Genomic DNA, 25,220 nt, shown 5'->3' with positions numbered 1-25,220 from the left:
AACAGATGACATTATGTTCAAGCTGTGAGATGTGGGCGTGAGGCCGACAACTGTGATATGTGATGCGAGTACAGTATCAGATATTAATCCTGATTGATAGGGATAATTGAGAAGTGAGTAAGTGACTTCAGCATTGGCTGAGGCAAGTGGAGTAGTAAGTAGGACATGCCATTTGAAGATGTATCACTAACCTTGACCAATCATTTGGAATCACTAAGCTGCTTGTGAAACTGCATCCAGGTCCTTCGGGCTTGACTCCTTGCATTGACAACATATCTATCTCCTCCTGTTCCCTTTGAAACATGACCTCTGGCTCTTGATGGGCACAGGGCATCTCTTCGTCTTGCCACGTCCTCACCACAGCCTCCAATTCAGCATCTGAAAACTGTGGAGCCCACTCTCTCCCACGTTGTGTCATTATTCACTGTTCTCAGGTCAGATATACTTCCTTGACAACAGCAGAAGTCGAAACCTAACTCTCCTCTAAGACGTGTGGGGTGACTTTAAGCAGCATGGGTTTTGTTGAATTTTGCCAGCCACACACAGTGTTCGCCTCCTGCTTTGGTGCCCTGCCCATCAACAGTACGGATGGTGCTGGCTTGAATTTGACAAAAGCAGGCAGCACAAAGTTGTCAGGTAGCTTGTATTGCAATCAATGGGGCAGGTTAACAAGGCCCAGCGATTCCCATTCCCATTTCTGGGGCTATCAAAGTTAGGCCCCTCTGCCTTTAATCTTTATTCGTTACAACTACAGCCGATCACTTGATTCAATCTAAGAATTCAAAAGGCCGAAGAACATTCAAAGATAAAAGTATTCAACATGAAAAAAACAAATTTAAATAAGATGAAAAAGAAACCATCCCTGATCAATTGGAATGAAAAATTGGCAGATAAAACAGTAAATGAACAATGAAAAATGTTCAAACAGGAGGTATTCTGAGTACGGAATCAGCTCCCAGAAGTAATTGGGATGCAGTAAAAACAACTTTCTTGGTTGAGTGGAGAAATTTAAAATTAAATTCAGTCTGAAAGATGTCGGACAAATCTGGCAGTACTTAAGGAAATTAAAAGAAAGTTCTGAGGATGTAAGTTCAGAGACAGCAATGAAGGAGATTAAAGGGAGTTTGAAGAATGCCTGGCAGAAAATATAAAAATATGAAGGATCTCATAAACACAGAAGATGTAATGAAAAGTTAATAATGGGGAAGACCATTTAGAGGCAAAAAGATTGTCTGAATCCGGATAAGGAAGTGGCAGGCATGCTCAGTGAGCACTTTACATGGGATTTAACACAAGGGCGAGAATGGAAAGCTACTTGAAGAGGAGATGGGGTAATTAGGAAAGGTCTCATGTCCCCAATTTCTACCCCTCACCGGCTGAAACTGATGTCGGAAACCAATCTTTGATTTATGAACTAATTCATAATCATCTTCCATTCAATTGTTATGGGAGCAGCGTTTTCAGAACCCCAAAATGTATCATGGAGTTCAACCAACCTCTCCCTTTAATGGATTGTTGCTTTTGAAGCACACGGCTTGGTCTCCAGGTGTGGTATTACAATTATGGACACGTGGGTTTTCAAACACAAAACAATGTTTATTCCATGAATTCAACTTAACCTTTTTAAATAAACATTGGATCCCTTAACACCCCTTACTTCAAAAATAACCCCGAAATAATACAACACTAAATAATCCCTCAAAATGTTCCTTCAAACCTCCAAAAGACTTAACACCTTTAAACAGAAACGCATCAGGTTAAAGACATTACTATTATGAGTTTAAATCGCCCAAATGATTCAGAGATATTCTTTCCTGGCAGAGATCACAGCAGATCCAGCTCACTGCAAACACAGACACACCCAAAGCTCTTTTTCTTCATGCAGCTCTCTCAGCAAACCAGCCAGGGACTTTTCAGCTGCTCTCTCAAATCTGAAACTAAACACTGCAAAATGGCAGAGCTAAAAACCCAGCTCCACCCACACTCTGACATCACTTCAGTATAATGAGCTGCTACATTTCTTAAAGATACATTGCTTAAACAGCCATTTCTTAAAGATACTCTCACATGACAAAGGATAAGTACAGATAATGAAGCAGCATGGCAAAAAGTGCCGGAACCAAAATCGGAATGCCGTGCAAGTGTCATCCTGATAATTCCAAAAGGAACTTGGCCAAACTCTACATAAATGGCTATTATTTAATTTTAGATCCGTCTGGTAAATGAGTGGGCAATGGACAGGATGCGCGTGTTGCTGACACAGAGGGTGTAGCATGGAACCTGATCCGATTTTATCATGGCTAGCACTCATTAAAGTGCGGGTTGTGAGCTGCCCGGATGAAACACATTCCCCAAAAACAGCTCAACAACAGAGACTGCCAACGAGGCGAGTATGCCAAATGCCAACCGTCGATAGTATGAGCATATCATATTTAGCATGGGAAATGTAACATAATGGAGTGCACAGTAGCACAGTGATTAGTACTGTTGCTTCACAGCGCCACGGACCCAGGTTCAATTACTGGCTTAAGTCACTGTCTGCGCGGAGTCTGCACGTTCTCCCCTTGCATCTGCGTGGGTTTCCTCCTGGTGCTCCAGTTTCCTGCCACAAGTCCCAAAAGCTTGTTAGATGAATTGGACATTCTGAATTCTCCCTTCGTGTACCCGAACAGGCACCGGAGTATGGCGACTAGTACCGTCATTGCAGTGTTAATGTAAGCCTACTTGTGACAATAAATGTTATTATTATTATAGAAATCATTATAGATTGCATGCAAAGTCAAGCATGCACCTTTGCGCCTTCTCCTCGAGCCAGCTGCCTGCGACTGCCTGTCCTCATCCCCCTACGCTCTTACTCCAGAGACTTTGGCAATGCTGGAGGAAAGTGCAGGTCGTCCTGGAGGATGATCCCGAGCAGCCCTTGGCCTGGGCAGCAGCAGTCTGGCTTGGCTGGCTGACAGGCAGTGGCAGCTGACACAGGCAGAGTGGCAGGAGAGGGGAGATGAATGCTATCATCCTGAGGGACGAGATAAATGTCATGCTCCAATGAGTCAGGTGATTGCTTGATGGATTGCCTGAAAGACTAGAGGCTTTTCACAGTAACTTAATTGCAATGTTAATGTAAGCCTACTTGTGACAATTAAGATTTTAAAAAAAAATTAATATTAGACCAAGTCCCACGTAGGGTTAACTGTAATGGTCTGCGATATGATAAAAGAAAGTGACACATACTCATCTGGTCTGAATCGGGAAGAAAGCAACATGGAAAGAAGCCAGTGTCAGGGACTGTTCTCATAAATATGTTGCAATACAGTTAGCCAGCAGAATTCTCCATAGACAGGACCCTTCGGTCCGCCAACAGCACATCCACACCCGTGATTTTCCCGACGGCCTGAGGTGGCCACAATGGGAAGCACCATTGGCCGGCTGCAGGAACGGAGAATCCCACAGAGCACGTATGCAGCTGACAGTTCTTGAAAGTTAATGAAACAACTCCAAGCAAGCAACACAAGAATATAAGAAACAAAGGAATATTGTTGTGGAACAACGGCGATTTAACATAGATGAACCCACAGCAACATTCCCATATGATTCGTTACCATTAAAGATGGAAAATCAAAAAACAAAAAATGGACAGAAAGACATTGCTTTAAAAGGTTCATCCATTTTGATTTGACAGTAGCTGAGGATCCCTTTTGAGAACAATTGGTCTCGATGCTTGCCATTCGAATGTATAGGTGGGCAGGGACCTGGGTAGGATGGCAGTCGCAGATTTTCAAAAACAGAAATGGTGCTGGGATCTTAAATAGTGTCACTTGACTCCAGAGATATTGGTCAGAGCAGAATTCATCACAACATTTTAAAGAATGATCAATCAATCTTTGGAAAACTAAGACATAAAACTGCGGGAAAATGAGGCAACATGAGGCAATATGAATGATGTCTTCCAACAGCCAACGCAGGTGCATTGGATCAAATGCACTCCATGTCATCATTATTGATCTGCATAAAGCAGTTCTTAAATCAATTTGTTTTTCTATAAACTATTCCAATATGTTTTATTCTTCAATTCCCAATACGATCACCTGTGTTCCATTGATCCAAAAGCCTGGTTATGTTTCTCCCTCTTGGTTTTTTCACTTACACTCAGTTTTTGAACACTTTCCAACAAGCCTCAGTACAGGCATCCAAATCATTTACCTTTTCCTGATAATATTAGTTTGCCATTTGTAACTCCTGCTCCCTATGTTTCTTGTGCGTCCATTTTATTTTCTCTCAGCATCTCCAAGGTCATGGGCTGGACTGTCCACCAGCGGGATGCTCCATTTTGCTGGCAGCCCAGGAGTTTCCCGACGGCCCCACAATGGAAAACCTCATTGACCAGCCGGCGTAAAGGAACACCCTGCCAGCGTGCTGAAATAGAAATGTGGCACGGCGGGGTGGAGAATCCAGCCCCCTATCTCGGAAGTCGTGAGAAGTCCGGGCTGCTCGTTCAGCGGAATCTAGAATCCGGTTCCATATTTCATATCAAACTCCTTGGCAACCGGAGAATCCTGCCTGAGGTCAGTGGAGTTCTCCATTGTCCTCATCTCGACCGTGGCATTCTTGCAGTGGTAGGAGCGAAGGAATCCGGCATGGAAATAGGTGCGAATCCCACCAGCCACGGCAACATGTTCCGGACCGCAAGGTTTCGGCATTAGAAAAATCTTTTTTCCCCCATGTGATACTCTGCAACCTTGTATTTGACCCCTCCCTGTGCAGCTGGATCCTTGATTTCCTCACCAACAGACCGTCAGGATAGGCAACAGCACCTCCTCCACAATAATCCTCAATACCGGGGCCCCACAACGATCTGTGCTCAGTCCTCTACTGTACTCCCTATACACCCATGACTGTGTGGCAAGATTTAACTCCAACTCAATCTATAAGTTTGTGGATGATATGACTGTGGTGATGGTATCTCAAACAACGACGAGTCAGACGATAGAAGGGAGATAAATCACTTGGTTGCATGGTGTACCGAAAACAACCTATCTATAAATGTCAGAAAAGAAACTGATCACCGACTTCAGGAAGCGCAGCACGACACACACTCCCATCTGCATCAATGTCTCCGAAGTGGAGATGGTCAATAGCTTTAAGTTCCTGGGGGTCACCATCACCAACAGTCTTTCCTGGTCCACTCACGTTGATGCAACAGTCAAGAAAGCCCAACAACGTCTCTACTTCCTACGGAAGCTAAAAAAAATTGGCATGTCTGCATCAACTCTCACAAACTTCTACAGATGTGCGATAGAGAGCATCCTATCGGCTGCATCACAGCCTGATATGGCAACTGCTCGGTCCAAGATTGCAAGAAACTGCAGAGTGTGGTGAACTCAGCCCAACGCATCACACAAGCTTGCCATCCTCCCATTGATTCTGTCTACACCTCCCGCTGGTACAGGAAGGCAGACAACATTGTCAGAAACCCCTCACACCCAGGCTTTGCCCACTTCTGGACCCTTCAATCAGGATACAGTAGTCTGAAGACCCGCACATCCAGACAAAAGAACAGCTTCTTCCCCACAGCTACTAGACTCCTCAATGACTTTCCCTCGGACTGATCTGTTCCCTGTAAGAACACTATTCATGACACCCTATGCTGCTCTTGCTCATGTCGTATTTGCTTTGTTTGGCCTTTGTTCAGCACTGTAACTAATTCTTTATTTGTCGATGTACTTTGTCGTTTATTCTTTTTGTCTGCTGTGTGTGTACGTTTCCTTGGGCACAGAAAAATACTTTTCACTGTACTTTGGTACATGGGACAATAAATCAATCAGTCAATCAAATCAATCAATCACCACACCTGAGGTGCAAAGCATCTGATTCACCCGCCTGTGGGTCATCTGAGCACTTCAATCAAGGGGGGCACTTCATTTAAACAGCTCCACAGCACTTGACATCTTTCAAGCTAGGACGATGACAGTCAGAAGACCAGCTCCTAAATTTTCGGAGGGGGCCCTAATTTGATTGCTGGAAGCCGAGGAGGTGGGCCACAATTTACCCATGGGTTGGCAGGAGATCCCCCCAGAATGGTCATCAATCCTGCCTGGGAGACAATGGCTGCACTGGTCAGTGCCAGGAGCTTGACCAAGAGGACGGGGGCCCAATGTAGACCCATGAATGACCAACTACGTTCTGCAAGCGTAATTGTCCCCTTGTTTCCCCTTGGCATCTCACCCTTCCAGCAGCTCCCCTGGAATGTTATCTTTAATCCACATGCCATCACCTCACAAGCTCCATCACCGACCTCCCAGCAGCATCATCAACTCCACCTCAGCACTCCTGATCAGAACCCCACCTTGCCTAAACGCAGTGCCCATACATGCCGGGTGTGATCAACCTCTGACCCACTAGGCATCCAGCTCACATTATCTGCTTTCATGACGTTGCAGGAGAAGATTGCTGACAGCTGCATGGAGAGAGAGAAGACGGATAGTGGAATGCCCAAACGAAGGATGTTGACTCCATTCGAAAGCAGGGCAATGCAGCTTGCAGGGGAGGACCACAAGCTGGCCTTGCAAAGATACCAAGGTTGGCCTTTGACAGAAAAGTGAGGAGCCACTGCACCTTCATCCAGATTGCCAGTTTCAAGTGATATATTTGTTGTCCAACCCCTTGCCCAAGTCATATACTAAAACCCTGTCCCTTGCCTTGTAGGAACATCAAACAAAGAGAAACAAAGACAAAGAACAATAAGCACAGGAACCTGCCCTTCGGACCTCCAAGCCTGTACCGGTTATGATACCACCCTTGGCCAAAACCCTCAGCATTCCTGGTGCCGAATCCCTCTATACCCATCACATCCATGTCAAGATGCCTTTTGAACGTTGTTAATGTATCTGCTTCCACAATCTCGCCTGGCAACGCGTTTCAGGCATTCACCACCCTCTGTGTAAAAAACCTGCCTTGCACATCTCCTATAAACTTTGCCCCACGGATCTTAAACCTATGCCCCCGAGTGACTGATCCCCCCACCCTGGGAAAGAGTGCCTGCCACCATGCCTCTCATAATCTTGTAGACCTCTATAAGGTCGCCCCTCAACCTCCGTCGTTCCAATGAAAACAGTCCGAGTCTATTCAGCTTCTCCGCATAGCTAACACCCTCCAGACCAGGCAACATCCTGGTAACCTCCGCTGCACCCTCTCCAAAGTGTCTACATCCTTCTGGGAGTATCAGAACCAGAATTGTGCACAATAGTCTTAGTTCGGAATTACCAAGGGGTCTATACAACTGTAACATGACTTGCCAATTTTTATTTAAGGCCCCGTACAATGAAGGCAAGCAGTCCGTATGCAGGAATGGAACTAATTGGGTAACTCTTTGAAATTGCTGGAAGAGACAGAAAGGGCTCAATGGTCTTGTTCTGTGATGCATGATTCCATGAGGATATGTTAAATCTGGAGAATCGTTGCCATGGTGTTCGTCATCATTGTTGATCAATCATTTCTTTCAGAGCGCGGGATTACTTAATCCACTTTCCACAGCTTAAAAATTATTATTAATTGCTTGATGCATTCTGTGCTTTATATATTCTTCAGCAGTGTTTTTCAAACTTTTTTTCCCAAGATCCACTTTTCCCAGCTGGCTGACCTATGGGACCCATGCCGGTTGACCTTTGTGACCCGTGCTGACTGACCTTCACGACCCATGCTGACTGGCCTTCGTAACACACTCCACGTTCGCTTACCTTTAACACGAATGGGGAGCCTGCTTGGTCCTCACGATCTCATATGAATCAGGTTCAAAGGAGGAGAGGACAATGTGCAAATCAGGTGCGGACTCCAGCCAATTCCTTTGTGCCGTCTTCATCTTTATGAAAACAGAAAATCCAACCTCACACATGTAGGTCGTCATGAAGGGCAATAGCAACAAAATGCTTGTTTTACTCAGCACTGGATATTCCTGGGAGATGCTACTCCAGAACGCTGACAGCCTCATGGGTCTTTGGCGTGTTTTTAATGTGAGATCACAGGTCAGCTACAGCAGCACAGTCTTTTAATTTGGAGTCAGCTCTAATTATTAAAACCTAATAACTGACTCTAGAGTCACAAACTCAAAAGGAATTTTTCACCCACTTCTTTATAAAAATCTGAAACTTCTCTCATTTGCCAGTACTTTCCTGCATAAAACACATATGGGCTTTGCATCCTTATTTACATTGGCACAATTGACAAAACCATATCTCATGAAACCATCTTTATGCTGCTTTGTTACTGAGTGAACTTTCTTCTTTGTAGGCTGTTTACTGTTGTGTTTGGTCCTTTATACCTTACGAATGAATTCACCAAACACTTCAACTTGTCCAAATCAGAAACTTTTATTGAGTCTCGTGTGGTAAGATAGCAATCTGTTATCATGGAGTCTGCTTACTACTCCTCTGGAATCTGCACCTAACACTGACCATTCACTTGTATGTCTTATTGCCCTCTCAATCTTCTTCTGAAGATGGCCATATGCATCTCCCCTTGTAAGGGAGTCACTGGTCACATGCCCTTGGTCTAGAGACTGCATGGTGTGCATGCACCGCCACCTGCTGCTTGGAGGTTGTACACCATCCATCTATAATATAGTTCATGGGCATATCACCACATTAACCACAGGCTCTGGAACTCTGTACAGAGTTCACACTATTAACCACAGGGTCTAGAGCTCTGTACAGAGCAAACACTAGCACTACTCTATCCTGCCCTGGATTCTGCTGAGCAGCTGTCACCAGCAGATTCTGTTGTGAGATCCTGTCCAGTCTCTGGTCATCTCTTACTTTTAAGGGAATGATCCACCTTCACAATTCTCTTTCCAGCAGCTAGAAAACTGAAGCAGCTCTGATTCATGATGTCGCACCAAAGGCACGTATATGGTGACATCCAGTGTCCAGGGCACGTAACCTACTTTCTGCTGCCACTCCTGGCCAGGAGACTGCACACTGCCTAATTTCTTTTCACTTAAAAGGCGGCAGCAGCCGTTGGGCGCTTCCTCCGCAATCAGGACCACCGCGGCAATGGTGCGACCGATCGCTCCATCATCCTCCCGCCACCTGCTCGCGAGATACCCACAGGTCACAACCTGCACTCTGAAAAACCCTATTCTACAGAACAAACACGCAAAGTGTGAGAGCCAATATGATAGGCTAATCTTAGACCTATGGGACTCCCCGCATCTAGACACGCATGTGACAATGGACGCACCTTCCTTGGCCATCAAGTCCCAGAAAGGGTCTTGAACTCAGAACTTCTGGCACAGTAGTTGAGACGCTACCCATTGTACCACATGACTTCCCTGAGGTGAATCAGTTCCTCATTATTTTGCTTACTCAATTAATTAGTTAACTGTGAAAATGTTGAAATGGCATAATCAGCATATCACTGCTCCGATGTCATGGTAAATTGAATTGCACAATATTACCGTCACTTCAAAATGGGGGGAAAAAAACATTAAATCACTGCACAGTTGTTAAGAGGTCATTGACCATTATGTAAAGTTTGTGTTTGTGTTTGGTTGAGCGCGTCGGCTGGTACAACGATCATGGAGATCGTTTTGGTTTTAACAACCTTGCTGTACCGTGCTGCTCGTTCTTAATAAGCTCTGTTGGCAGGAATGACCTTTTTGCAAAGGATTTATTTTCTCTCGTCTGGAATAATCAGCCCACTTTGTTCAAATTTGTTCCAGTGCTCAAGTCCTTGTCGTAGGGCTAATATTTTTTTAAATGCAGAGGCGAATGGTCCGATATCAGCCTGTGTCCCGCCTCAGTAGAACTAAAGACATTAACTCACATCATCCTTTCTGCTCCTGATCCACCAGCTGTTATTTTAACCCAGTTTTGGAAATGGGAGGCTGAAGTGCCTATGATTAGTATGTAGATGCTGGTTGCATTTATATAGCACCATTCACAACCACAGTACATCTCAACGTGCTTCACAACCGGTGAAGTACTTTTGAATTTGCAATGTACGAAAGGTTGGGGCCAATTTGTGCAGTATAAGCTCCAACAAACGCCAATGTGGTAATGACCAGATAATCTGTTTTGTGATGTTAACTGAGGGATATTTGCCAAGGCGGGGGGGGGGGGGGGGGGGGGGGGAATAATTACTCTGCAGTTTTTCAAAATAGTGCATCCACCTTCGGGGGCAGACGCAGTATTGGTTTAATGTACCATCCCAAAGATGGCATCTCAAATGGTGCAGCAATATCTCAATACTCAGCTGGAGTGATTTTTTCATTTTGTGCACAGGTCATTCTTCAACCCACAACCTTCTGACATTGAGGCAAGAGGGTGACCCACTGAGCCATACCTGACATACAGGAGTGGGCAGAGTATGCACAGAACAGCATCCCCCCTTTGCCACATGCGTTGGATGGTCCTATTAGTGACCCTGAGCAGCAATCTTTTCTTGGGTCACTGGATGAACCGCTGTAAATCCTGGTTCATCAATATACCCTCACGGGGCCCTAACACCTCCAGAACAGTACACTACCCATGATTGGAGCACTCACTTAAAACATACATCCAGTTCAATTTTATACTATTTGCCCAGTGTTCTATATCGGCACGGTGTCAAACACTTGCAGTTTTTTGAGTTCTTCTGGATATTCTTTAGGTACTCTGGCATGTAGTGTGACACTTGGCTAGGGTAGGATTTGGACCATTTTATTATTAATAATAATAATAATAATCTTTATTAGTGTCACAAGTAGGCTTACATTAACACTGCAATGAAGTTACTGTGAAAATCCCCGAGTCGCCACTCGACGGCACCTGTTCGGGTAGAATTCAGGGGCCGGGATGCATCCCTGTCGGGTCGGAGAATCGCCGGGGGTGGGGGGGGGGGTCGCGAGAATCGTGCCACGCCACTCTGATACTGGCCCGCCAATTCTCTTGCACCGATACTCAGGCGCCCGCAGGATCGCCGCCGCGCCGGTTAGGGGCCGTAGAAAGCGCCCCTCCCCAGCGATTCTCCACGCCGTGACAAGCCGAGTGCCCACCGTGTTCAGCCAAGTCCTACTGCCGTAGGTTACGTTTGATCCTACCCAGCGGGACCTCAGAGTTCTGGCTGTGGGGCCGGTCCTGGTTGGGGGGGGGGCGGGAAGAGCCGACTCAGTGGGGGGCCTCCACAGTAGCCTGGCCCGCGATTTTGGCCCACCAATAGGCGGGCGGGCTATTTCTGTGCGGGGCCTATGTTCCTCCGTGACGGACCCCTGTAGGGCTCCGCCATATTGCCTGGCGGCCGGCACGGAGACGGAAATCCACACGCATGTGCAAACTCGTACCGGCTGTGGTGTGCATGCGCAAACTCGTGTTGGCTGTGGCGCGTCGGCTGGAGCAGCGGACACCACTTTGGCACCATACTAGCCCCCTGGGAAGGGGTGAATACCTGGGCCTGGGAGGCCCGTTGACGCCGGACTCGCGCCGCTTTTGACGCTGGCGTCAGACTTGGCCGTGGGATCGGAGAATCCCAGCCAGGATGCCCAATTCACCTAACAAGCAGGTCTTATGGGACTTGTGGGAGAAAACCGGAGACCCGGAGGAAACCCACGCAGACACGGGGAGAACACGCAGACTCCACACAGTGACCCAAACCCGGGATCGAACTCGGGTCCCTGGAGCTGTGAAGCAACAGTGCTAACCACTGTGCTAACCTTCCGCTGTTTCTTCTTCAAATCAACAATCGTACATTACAGCTTGATCTCAAAAGCTACTTGTATATTTATTTCTGTAAGTTTATGAGAGCCTCGCTCCTCAGTCTTCCAATTTTTATTCAGTTAGTCAGTGTCATTTAAAATCCATCTAATCTGATTTCATTCCTATACACAGGGCCTTGCTTCGCATATCCTTTCAGTTTTTAATCATGCGGGATTAACTGTATCACTTTGGTGCATCAGTTACAAAGCATCATGTAACCTTAACATCCCACTCTTATCACTGTACATGGTGTCCATTTTCACCCACACTGCGCACCTTCAACCATTGCTTATTGTATCACTTTTCAACAGTCATAACACATCAAATCAGATTACCATCAGCCCCAGCTGTACACGCCACTAAGCAGATTATTTCGATAAAAGATTTGTAAAATTTATTTTCTCCAATTTAAGATATCTGTGTAGATTTAGTTCATTTGGATCATCATTTTTTTTATACTATGAGATATTTCTCTCAATGTACAAGGGGTGTGAATGATCTTAGAGATAAAAGACAGGTAATTGTTCCCATTAAGATCTCCTGTTCAAATAAAATTGTCCCTCGAAACCAGAGCAGGAGGAGGGAGCATCTTACTTTCCACGAGGAATTAGCTCAATGATCAATACCATGAAAAGCAAGATAGTAAATTAAATCAGAGTGCTGGTTTATCTCATCACATAGGGCAAGGTGACCTCTGTTTGCCTTTTGGAAGAGAAGCTAAACTGTGTTCCGAAAGATTCGCTCTGCTTCTCCCACCTGTGGTGTTGAAGATGTGGCTCGTCGAGGACAGGTTTTTCCCTGCCACGCTTCTCCTGCTGAATGCAAACAATCTGACCAAAGAAATATAAAGCCGGGTGAAACATCGAAAAGCAAGAAGCTGATGGCTACTAGGGAACGTTATGCGGGAAATTAATCAATAGTGGGGAGGGGGGGAGGAGTACTGGTCAAATCAATAATAATGAGATTGTTCAAAGACCTGAACATTTCCATCTTGTTAAAGGTAGATTGCATGGCCGCTTTTTTTAAAAAAAGAGGAACCATTGTGGTGCTTCAATGCATGCAAGGTGCTTCTGAAAACCTATTTGTATGTACATAATGCTGAATCTGTCAGAAACCTCAATACTTAGAGTTCATGTAACAAAATGTCCATTTCCTGAGTAAGTTTCGCAGTGAATCGGAATTGATTGAAGGTTTTCCTTTGAAAGCAGCAAGACGCTACATTTTTAGTCCCTCACGATTGAAATGAAATAAAGTGGAATACTCCTGATTTAGTTTTAAAATTTCACCCGGGCGCTTTATACTATAATGAATATTTTGTTGTTGTTGTGATGCCTTGTACAGAATGCAGCTGAATCGTTTGCTTACTTGCCCGGTTAGTGTGCATACTTTCTGGTTGGTGGATGGTTCACTCGCAAGATTAGTTAATGTTATACCAGGTGAACCAACGACCTACAGCAGATATGTTCAATCCCTTGATTCACAGACTAAATCTGGCCTTAAACGTTAAACCATGATTATACACCTCCAAGGTAATTTAATCACTCATGGCCCATTAGCCAGTTAGTTCGACCTCGCATGTCTCTCCCTTTGCTCAAAAAGGTTGGATAGTCTGTTAAATCTCTCAGCAGCTGTGATAAATTGATTGAGCTGAAATATGACAACCGCGAATTCAAGATATGTGATGGGCAGGAAGTGGCAGAATTACAACAAAAAAGTAGTTTTTTTTCCTGTGCAACATTGTGCCTTCCTTTTTTATCTGATTCTCTCATAGAGTTTTACAGCACAGAAAGAGGCCCTTCAGCCCATAGTGTCTGGGCTGGCCATCAAACAGCTCTCTATTCTAATCCCATTTTCCAGCACTTGGTCCATAGCCGTGTATGTTACGGTTGTGTTAAGTGCTCAGCAAAACGTTTTGTAAACGCTGTGCGGGTTCCTGTCAGAAAACGGCCCAATTTACTTTGATCATCAAAATCTCACAGTTTAGACATTGCAGAAGCTTTTCCCATCATTGGTCATATCTGGAGTCAGAACTGAGGAGAAATGTGGGTGGAAAGAATGGATAATGGAACAGGGCACCATGGTAGCACAGTGGTTAGCACTGCTGCTTCACAGTGACAGGGTCCCAGGTTCGATTCCCGGCTCGGGTCACTGTCTGTGTTGAGCCTGCACGTTCTCCCCATGTCTGCGTGGGGTTCATCCGGGTGCTCCGGTTTCCTCCCACAAGTTCCAAAAGACGTGCTGTGAGGTGAATTGGACATTCTGAATTCTCCTTCAGTGTACCCAGACAGGTGCCGGAATGTGGTGACTAAGGGCTTTTCACAGTAACTTCATTGCAGTGTTAATGTAAGCCTACTTTGAACAATAAAAAAGATTACTATAATCTGTTTTCACTCCATTAAAATTAACATATCAAAGTCAGACAGGCTCTTTTACAAGCACTCCTCCCTCCCAGCTGTTTCTCCACTAAACCACTGTGATCACTCAATCGACTAAACTCAGGAACAATAACAGGAAGCCATACATTTTTAAAATGTAATATTGCATGGGATATGGGCATCGCTGGCTAGTTCAGCATTTATTACCCATCCCTAATTGCTCTTGAGAAGGTGATGTCTATTTGACCCACTGCAGCTCACATAGCATAGGTACACCCGCAGTACTGTTTGGGAGGGAGTTCTAGGATTTGACTAGCAACAGTGAAGGAACCATGATATATTTCCAAGTCAGGATGGTGTGCGGCTCAGGGGCAAACCTGCAGCTGGTGGTGCACCACTGCATCTGGTGGCCTTGTCCTTCGAAGTGGTAGATGCTGCAGGTTTGGAAGGTGCTGTCAAAGGAGCCTTGGTGAGTTGCTGAGTGCATCTTGTAGATGGGACACACACTGCTGCTATTGTGTATCAGTGGTGGAGAGCATGAAGACGGTGGATGGGGTGCTAATGAAGTGGCTGTTTTATCCTGTGTGGTGTTGAGCTTCTTGAATGTTGTTGGAACTGCATTCATCCAGGCAAGTGGAGTGTATTCCATCACTCTCCCGACTTCTGCCTTGTGCATGGTGGACAGGCTCTGGGGATTCATGAGTTATTCTTTACAGGATTCCCAACATCTGACCTTCATTATATCTGACCAGGGGTCTATGAACCTGCCAAGCTATTCAATTGTGATACAAGCATCGTGGAAGGTTATTCTGTGTATGTGTTTGATTGTATTCCTTTTTGAGATAAGAAACTCATATTTAAATTTCCTTTCGGCCTGTGAAATGTTTGAAACTACTTCTCAGTCTGTCTCTTTCAAAATTGGATACGTTGCCTGGAGGCGCAAGAGAGAAATGAATCAAAGACTGTCTGTAAAACCAGCAACAAACCATGCGTAACGGTAAAAATTCAACAAACTGATGTCCAATACGAGTTGTTTTGCAGTTTAATGCAGAGCTATTATTGTTTATTAATGACTTTTATTTTTCTATCTTCTGAAGAGGAGTAGTTATCTATTGAAAATCTACAGTGTGCCATTTATTTTGTTTGCTTAGCCATTCATCATACAATAAATCAACTGGACAGTTTATAACTGATCTTTGTACTAATGGAATGTTTATTCCATTACATTCCACAGTTCAGAGAAATCATCTGAGGACGCATGCCAGGGGCTGGTTTAGCACACTGGGCTAAACCGTTGACTTTTAAAGCAGACCAAAGCAGGCCAGCAGAACGGTTCAATTCCTGTACCAGCCTCCCCGGACAGGCGCCAGAATGTGGCGACTAGGGGCTTTTCACAGTAACTTCATTGAAGCCTACTCGTGACAATAAGCAATTTTACTTTACTTTTTACTTTATGCTATAGCCAGAAAATCCCCATGCAGTAACAATATTTTGAAGTTTTATTTGCGATCATGCTATGAATTACCTATGATGTGGAGATGCCGGCGTTGGACTGGGATGAGCACAGTAAGAAGTCTTACAACACCAGGTTAAAGTCCAACAGATTTGTTTCAAACACTAGCTTTCGGAGCACTGCTCCTTCCTCAAGTGAATCAAGAGGTATGTTACAGAAACATATATATAGAAAAATTCAAAGATGCCAGACAATGCTTAGAATGCGAGCATTAGCAGGTAATTAAGTCTTTACAGATCCAGAGATAGGGGTAACCCTAGGTTAAAGAGGTGTATATTGTCTCAACCCAGGACAGTTGGTAGGATTTTGCAAGCCCAGGCAAGGTGGTGGGGGATGAATGTAATGCGACATGAATCCCAGGTCCTGGTCCTGGTTGAGCTCTGCGATTCTGTGTTGTCGCGCATCCTGAAGGCTGCCTTTGAGAACGCTTACCCGGAGATCAGAGGCTGAATACCCTTGACTGCTGAATTGGTCCCCGACTGGAAGGGAACATTCCTGCCTGGTGATTGTCGCGCGATGTCCGTTCATTCATTGTCGCAGCGTCTCCATGGTCTCGCCAATGTCCCATGCTTCGGGACATCCTTCCCTGCAGCATATGAGGTAGACAACGTTGGCCGAGTCGCACGAGTATGTACCACGTACCTGGTGGGTGGTGTTCTCACGTGTGATGGTGGTATCCATGTCAATGATCTGACTCGTCTTGCAGAGATTGCCATGGCAGGGTTGTGTGGTGTCATGGTCGCTATTCTGAAGGCTGGGTAGTTTGCTGCAAACAATTGTTTGTTTGAGGTTACGCGGTTGTTTGAAGGCAAGTAGTTGGGGTATGGGAATGACCTTGGCAAGATGTTCATCTTCATCGATGACGTGTTGAAGGCTGTGAAGAATATGTCGTAGTTTCTCCCCTCTGGGAAAGTACTGGACAATGAAGGGTACTCTGTCGATTGTGTCCTGTGTTTGTCTTCTGAGGAGGTTGGTGGGGTTTTTGCTGTGGTGCGTTGGAACTGTCGATCGATGAGTCGAGCGCCATATCTCGTTCATACGAGGGCATCTTTCAGCGTCTGTAGATGTCTGTTATGCTCCTCCTCATCTGAGCAGATCCTGTGTATACGGAGGGCTTGTCCATAGGGGATGGCTTCCTTTATGTGTTTAGGGTGGAAGCTGGAGAAGTGGAGCATCGTGAGGTTATCCGTGGGCTTGCGGTAAAGCAAAGTGCTTTCTGAAGCGGTGTTCCAGATGCTTGGATCACTCAGGTGGCTCTCTACAATACAGAACAGAGCAGATTTCCCTATTGATTGCAGTGCATTGTGCCCTTCACAATCAAAGATATGCAAAGAGGCAAGGCCTTTCCAGTGGGTGAACTGGAGGACGATGAGACTCATCAGAAGATGAAAATACAGGAGATAAAGATACAGAGGTCCAAGAAGCACAGCTGGCTGCTGAGGGACAGTATCAGCGTGTTCATGCCACAGAGGAAGGAAGACATGGGAGATATGCCCATGAAAGTTTAATTGCTGGCAGGTTTCAGGAAGAGTAAAGTTAAATGAGGAGATCAGGACACATATCATCTTGTCCTCAAAGCTACTCCCTACCATTTTCGGGGATGGCTAAACAATCGCTGTGGAAATGAGTCCTGGATTCATTCTATCCTAATGACCCACGGGGACATGGTCTAACCTTTGGTCAAGTGACATGCTAATGCACTCACTCTGTGAAATTAAAAACAAATAACAGTGATGTGAGACGAGGCTTGAGGCTTTTGACACCATCCAATGATGTAAACACTGCCGCGAATAAGATGAGAACTCACTGTAAAGTGCAAGTCTTGGGTTCGGACACACACTGAGGAGGCCCAAAGACTGCAAGAGTATCATTGCTGATGAACTGCCCTCATTCATTGCTGTCCTTTGGGGAATAAGGGTTCAAAGATTTCCCATCATACACTTCTGATAAAGATTTGAATAGAGCTCCCCGGCAACATACGTGTCTGGAGACTAGTTGCACAGAGTTTGACATCACATGAATGTTCATCTCACAGTGGTACTGTTACGATCCCAGTCCAGATCCCAACAGTGGCTAGGATACTGGACCGGCACCCCAACAATTTTGTGTATTTTAAGACTGTGCGGAAATAACGATTCGCTCAAGGACTGATTGCATGAAAAAATAGGGCTTTGTTATTTCTAAACCAAACTTTATCATGAATACAATATTAACCTTTTAGCTTCACACCCCAAAATGAACAGCAAACAATTACCCCTTAACATAACCATACAATTTCCCATTAAGCAACAAGAATAGAACATGCAGCTCTTAATCCATCTTAAAATTAGCAGGGCATGGAGTGATACTTGCTTTATAAAACAGATCTGGCTTCGGTTGGAACCCCATTCAGACTCTGGCTGAATATCTTCAAATAGCTGCTTTCTCTCGGTTGTTTCAGCCTCTTCCTTGTCTTCAGACAAGACTGCTCTGCTTTAAAATATTATCACTCTTTTTCATAACTTTCCAACTTGGAAAGAATTGTGGACTCAGATTCAGGCAGGTCAGAACTCAACTCCTCTCTTTATCGAAGCTTCTCCAAACTCACAGCCTATCTACCTTTCTGAGCTCCACCCAGCAATGACCTCATCTCCCCAAGCTGGAAAACACATCTCTGCAGGTTGTAAAAGCACACTAACTCCCAGGGACCTCCCCAGTCAATCCACTGTGCATCGCGCCAGACCGATAAACACAGAGCTGTGTCAATTTCACTTGCTGGCTGCTAAAACCACCCAGGCTCTGCAAACAGAATTATGTTAAAACAAACACATTCTAACCCTCGGCTTTTAACCCTTAAATTGGCCACTACATTTATAGTCCACTTTTCCTAATGTTACCAATTGTCACAGTAGACTATCACATGAGTGGGAGGATGATAAACCTTGAGATAAGTAGATACCAAAGTACAAAATCAAGCCTTAAGTTGACCAGATCATTCACATATTATAAATGTATTATAAATAGTGCAATTCATTTTCAGTGATCGCCCACCCATGAACCAGAAGAAACATCAATTCTTGTTAACTTTCCTGACCCGACTCTACCTTGGTGCAGCCTCAACATCTGGACTGATAACGGTGTCCTGCTCAGGGGGAGGGAGCACACTTGGCAGCCTGTGCTGCTGGGTTGGGTGTGGGCACAGGCAGAGGGGGCTGTGAGCAGCTTCACACCCTTGCAATGGGCTGAGGGGAGGCTCCAGGGTGTCCAGCTGATATTATTTTCCCTGTGGGTGCCAGAGGGCCACAGTCTACCTCCTGCAGGAGATGGTGCATCTGGCGGGAGGTCAAGGTACCTCGTCCCCATGTCGCCTACATCCTGATGGTGTTCCGCGTTTGAGTCCATGGAGTGAGCGGCCAAGCTCAAACCCTGGCAAGACCTTCTGGACCAAGGTCTCCTTAATGGTCAGCCCAAAAGAAAGATCCCTGTCCACCCCAAAAGGTCGGCGGCAGCCTCCTCAAATTTAGTGAGCAGGAGGACCTCAGCCATTCCTCTCACGTCTTGGCTCACTGACATATTTGCATGGCAACTTGGTCTGTATGAAGGTGAAGCAAAGCGTGTGATCAGAAGGAATGGAGCACAGGTTGGGTGAAATGCATGTCCCCTGGGTGTGGGAAGCCCTTCCAAGAAGGGCCAGGGGATGGAGTGAGAGAAAAAAGACAGATGGAATGGTGGTGATGTGAAAGTGTCTGTGAGAGAATGAGTGTTGATATGTTTCCCCCACTAATGGACATGTAAGATCTGCGAAGGGAGTAGCTGCTTGATTACATGATGAGAGGAGTTTGATTTTGGAGGGAGTTGAAGGATGACTTATCTTCGTGGAGCAGATGAGATCATTTGTCTTCTTCCTGCACGGCGTAGCTTTTCAGGGATGGCTGCCAGCCATGTTGACCTTCTGGGTGAAAGCCTCACAGGCTGGAGAGGTGACACTCAGATGCTTTTTGGCGCCATCCTGCAGGTAGAGAACATGCCTCTGGGACCGGACTCCTCGAATCAAGATGCCAAATGGCCTACTTCTGCTCCTACATCTTCAGACACCCGGCCAATCAAAGTGCAATGCTGCTGTCTTCTTTAGGTTGGTGGCTGGATGACACCATTGACTATATCCGAAGCCAGATGGACTGGGGAGAGCAAAGTGACTCTGTCAGACTGGCACGTAAATATGACACCCATCAGCTGATGTTAGGTGGGAGAATCAGCGCCTGATCCACCAGGTGATCCAGAGCGATACTCGCTTGTTCATAATTAATTGGGTTCCATGCATGGATTCGGGTGGAGTTCCCGCCATTCCAGCCAGCGGGAACGTTGCTGCCACTGCACTTTGACAAAAAATGGAAAATTCCGCACTTACTTTTTAGCTCCAGATATTTTTTTTTCATAGAATTTACAGTGCAGAAGGAGGCCATTCGGCCCATCGAGTCTGCACCGACTCCTGGAAAGAGCACCCTACCCAAGGTTAACACCTCCACTCTATCCATAACCCAGTAACCCCACCCAACACCAAGGGCAATTTTGGGCACTAAGAGCAATTTATCATGGCCAAACCACCTAACCTGCACATCTTTGGACTGTGGGAGGAAACTGGAGCACCCGGAGGAAACCCACGCACAAACGGAGAGGATGTGCAGACTCCGCACAGACAGTGACCCAAGCCGGAATCGAACCTGGGACCCTGGAGCTGTGAAGCGATTGTGCTATCCACAATGCTACCGTGCTGCCCCCGTATGTGCAGAATCCTACAACCAGGGGCTGGTTTAGCACAGGGCTAATTCGCTGGCTTTGAAAGCAGACCAAGGCAGGCCAGCAGCATTGTTCAATTCCCGTACCAGCCTCCCTGAACAGGCGCCGGAATGCGGCGACTAGGGGCTTTTCACAGTAACTTCATTTGAAGCCTACTTGTGACAATGATCGATTTTCATTTCATTTTCATCTTCTGAGACAGGGAGAATCATATATCCACAAATTGAATGAATAAAAGCTACATGGCCCAAGAGGTTCATCCTCTTCGACAGATCACATGTAAATTTGTTTGCCATTGTCTGGCCCAACTCATTTGATTTTATCAGGCTCCGAATAGCCACAGACAATGCTTCCGATAAGATAAATCTCTGGATTTTCTCCAAAAGAGTAATTTGGCAGGCGTTATTCAAATTTTATCAGTTCTACTGCATACAATGTTCCTGTGATTCCATGATGCATAGCTATTGTTCTGTGTGATTGTCTCAACCTACATTTAGGAGATTTTCACAGTAACTTCATTGCAGTATGAACATAAGCCTACTTGTGACAATAATAAAGATTCTTATTATTATCACAATATTCTTGAACTTCATTCATACGGGGATATCTGTCCAGGTATTATTAAAAAAAACACCTTGAGTTAATTTGTTGGAAGGGTTTTTTCTTTGTAATCTCGAAAGAGTTGATACATTTGTTCTTTAATAATACTAATTTGAATAGGCTAAATGGTGGGGGAAGCTCAGATAGAAACCTTGGAACACAGAGGGCAGCAGGGTAGCATGGTGGTTAGCATAAATGCTTCACAGCTCCAGGGTCCCAGGTTCGATTCCCGGCTGGGTCACTGTCTGTGTGGAGTCTGCACGTCCTCCCCCTGTGTGCGTGGGTTTCCTCCGGGTGCTCTGGTTTCCTCCCACAGTCCAAAGATGTGCGGGTTAGGTGGATTGGCCATGCTAAATTGCCCGTAGTGTCCTAATTAAAGTAAGGTTAAGGGGGGGGTTGTTGGGTTACGGGTATAGGGTGGATACGTGGGTTTGAGTAGGGTGATCATGGCTCGGCACAACAGTGAGGGCCGAAGGGCCTGTTCTGTGCAGTACTGTTCTATGTTCTATATGTGTAAGATTTTACACATGAATTAATTATACAGACCCAAATTTATCAAGATCAGACGTTGTCCAATGTTTTAACAACCATTTATTCTTTTCAAAGTTCAGCATTTCTGTCACTTTTCAGTTCATAAATAAGAAAACCTTTCCCGCACCCCTTTCCCCACACGACAATCTGTCAACAGTCCCAGATTAGAGCAGAAACCCATCTCTTTCGAAATTATCGACATGCATCAAAAAGCTACAGTACGTTGCAGACTGCTTCATTTATATCTTTAATTCCATGACTTAACTTTGAAATATGGACACGGGGTTTGAACTATGTTTGTGCTGTGCTTCCATTCTGTTGCTCAAGGTGGCCTTCATTTCTTCATGCTGTTGAAAGGTTGCGAGCGACTTCCGGTGGCGGACATGGAGTGAGTGGTCGCACATTTGGTGGCTCCTGCTCAAGGCAGATTTTCTTGGTCTTTTTCTGCCCGATGGGCAAAGTATCTGAGGGCAAAAGTTGCAGGAGTGCCTGGGGAAGGTAATACTCGTCTGGTGTGGTTGGTGGATAGACCCGCGGACAAGGAGTGGTGCAAGAAAGAAAGAGCAGCGGGAGCAGGAGAGTATTCGCGGTACGTCACAGGGAAAAATTAGCGAAGGAAAAGGAGGCACCCTGCCTGCCCAGTGGTGGACGGAGCAGTTGGTAGCGTTTTGTTTCTGAACAATAACTTCCTGCAACAGAGGATAGAGGCCCTGGATGACCTGGCCAAGGTGGTGGAACTGCTGTGGTCTGGGGTCGAGTGAGTTGAGCAGAGGCTGGAATCCCAGGGCCAGACGATCCAGAACGTAGCGCAGATGGGGAGGGGGCTGCTTGTTGGTAGCGGAGATAGGAGTGATGCAGGAGTGTCAGAAGAGGCTGAGGGAAAAGGTGGAGGATCTGGAGAATCGGTCCAGGAGGCAAAATCTATGGATTGTCGGGATGCCTGAAGGCATTGATGGTGCAGAGGCTGCTGGGTATGTGGCAAGGACGCTGGAGAAACTGATGGGAGAGGAGATCTTCGATCGGCCTTTGGAGGTGTCCTTCCTGTAATGTATTTACCAGAAGTGTACACAATACTCCAGCATTTCACACAGTTCCACCATTACATCCCTGCTTTCGAGTTCAGCACATTGTCCAATAAAGCCCATATGCTTTCTTGACCATCTTGTCCACCTATCCCAGCACTTTCAAGGACCTGGTGGACATGCACTCCAAGGCCTTGCATTTCCTCAATCCCTCTCAATATTTTTCTCATTATTCAGTTTTTTCTTTCTTTTGTTTGCCTCCACAAATGCATTACCTCATACTTTTCCGGATTGAATTCCGTTTGCCACTATTCCGCCCGCTCAATCAAACCATTGATACATTATATTACATTACTTCAATTATATGTCACTTTTAGATGTAACAAAGTATCTAATGTATTTATCTATCACAGAATTGTCATGGCGCAGAAAGAGGCCATTTGGCCCATCATGTCTGCAGCAGCTCTCCAAACGAGTATCGTGTTATGGTGCCATTTCCCTGCCTTTTCCCTGTACCCCTGCACATGTTATCTATTCAAGTAATCATCTAATGCCCTCTTGAATGCATCAAATATTCAAGTAGTCAAAATGTATTCCTCATCATGGTTGCACCATCCTTCTGCTCCCCAGACATCAAGATGTGATTTAGGACACTCATTATGCATTGTTTGCGGAGGTTCCCAGTTTCTTAGGGTAGCGCTGCAGGGCATGACACTCCATGTCAAATAGTGCCTTCTGACTGAAGCAAATTTTGCACTCGGCATCTCTTTGTCATGACACTCAGAAGGAAGAGGGCGATATTGAGCTTTAATGATCCTGTGTAATTAGTTTTGTCATTTGTGGCACTTGTACTTACCCGGTGTATTTAAAAGGCGTGACCTCTTGCAGTGGTAGGTCACTTTCTGCTCACAGTAGTCCATGCTGTTAATCATGGCCCGAAGCTGTTCCATGCTGGCATTGTAGTTAAACTGCACAAGGTGGGGTCTTTCTGCGGTGGAGCCTCGCACTTTGGTTAGATCAGTGTTGTTGTGTTGAATCACAGTCCAGGTTTTATCTTCTGATTTTTTAAAAAAGAAAATGAAAACACAGAAAAGCACATTATGGCAACGGTATACGGGAATGGAAATTGATTTGCAATGAAATTGAGAAAAGCTTTTACCCTGACACTCTGATTTTCCTGGAACCAACCTTTGGTCTGGAGGATGCATTATAATCATTGAATCCTACAGTGCAGAAGGAGGCCATTCAGCCCATTGAGTCGGCACTGACCATCTGAAAGAGCATCTACTGAGACCCATGCCCCACCCTATGCCCAAAGCCCCGCTGCCCACCTAACCTTTGGACACAAAGGGGTAATTTTGCATGGCCAATCTACCTAACCCAAGGCCGGAATCAAATCTGGGTCCCTGGTGCTGTGAGGCAGCCGTGCTAACCACTGTGCCATTGTGCCGCACCAATGGCTCAGATTTTGTGGTAGTAATGACAGTAAAAGTCAGCATCATCATCAATACTGCACCAACCCTTAGTGTTGGGTGGGGTTACTGGGTTATGGGGATAGGGTGGAGGTGTTGACGTTGGGTCGGGTGCTCGTTCCAAGAGCCGGTGCAGACTCGATGGGCCGACTGGCCTCCTTCAGCACTGTAAATTCTATGATAAAACAGTCTGTTATGAGCCAGTGTTTAGAGAACCCCAATGTGTATCATAGAGTTCACATGCCCCACAACATTTAATAGATTGGGGTTATGGGGAGCACATGGGCCTACAGAGTTCTACAGTACTTTTAAATTAAAACAATGTTTATTTATTTATTTATTTTTTTATAAATTTAGAGTACCCAATTCATTTTTTCCAATGAAGGGGCAATTTAGCGTGGCCAATCCTCCTAGCCTGCACATCTTTGTGTTGTGTTGTGGGGCTGAAACCCACGCAAACATGGGGAGAATGTGCAAACTCCACACAGACAGTGATTTCCTTATAACATCCATAAGACAAAAAAAACCTTTTTACAGAAAGACATCAGGTTTACCTTCTCTACGGAGAGCAGTTAGCACTTTGAAATCACCAACTGATCACCAAATGGATTCACCAATCCATTTTAAAAAAAGGGGGCAGCACGGTAGCATGGTGGTTAGCATAAATGCTTCACAGCTCCAGGGTCCCAGGTTCGATTCCCGGCTGGGTCACTGTCTGTGTGGAGTCTGCACGTCCTCCCCGTGTCTGCATGGGTTTCCTCCGGGTGCTCCGGTTTCCTCCCACAGTCCAAAGATGTGCGGGTTAGGTGGATTGGCCATGCTAAATTGCCCGTAGTGTCCTAAAAAGTAAGGTTCAGGGGGGGGGGTTTGTTGGGTTACGGGTATAGGGTGGATACGTGGGTTTGAGTAGGGTGATCATTGCTCGGCACAACATCGAGGGCCGAAGGGCCTGTTCTGTGCTGTACTGTTCTATGTTCTATGTTCTATGTTCTATGAACATTCTTTAGCTTGCAGAGATTCATACACATCTTGCTGTGACAGTAGCTTCTCCAAAACTAAAACAAAACTAAACACAGCCTGTAGCAGACAGCCCAAAGCAAAAGAAAAAGCAGGCATACAGCCCAGCTCCATCCACACTCTAACATCACTCGTAAACATCCTTTTTAAACACTCATTTCTTAAAGGTACATCCATCACAGCTATTTTAC

The 25,220-nt window shown here is 45.6% G+C and overlaps 1 protein-coding gene across 2 annotated transcripts in view; it reads right to left on the bottom strand.

Moving 5' to 3' along the window:
- The window catches only part of LOC119962139 (contactin-associated protein-like 5), a 1,052,391-nt gene that overhangs the window by 415,322 nt on the left and 611,849 nt on the right, over positions 1 to 25,220 (bottom strand). The window contains exon 13 of one of the 2 annotated variants that reach the window (XM_038790062.1): positions 23,397 to 23,597. In XM_038790062.1, the coding sequence (XP_038645990.1) occupies positions 23,397 to 23,597 (201 nt within the window). The remainder of the gene's footprint in view (positions 1 to 23,396; positions 23,598 to 25,220) is intronic. The other variant, XM_038790063.1, reaches the window with a different exon arrangement.

Source organism: Scyliorhinus canicula, chromosome 2, assembly GCF_902713615.1.
Source record: "Scyliorhinus canicula chromosome 2, sScyCan1.1, whole genome shotgun sequence".
NCBI lineage: Eukaryota > Metazoa > Chordata > Chondrichthyes > Carcharhiniformes > Scyliorhinidae > Scyliorhinus > Scyliorhinus canicula.
This window is presented reverse-complemented; position numbering and strand designations above follow the sequence as displayed.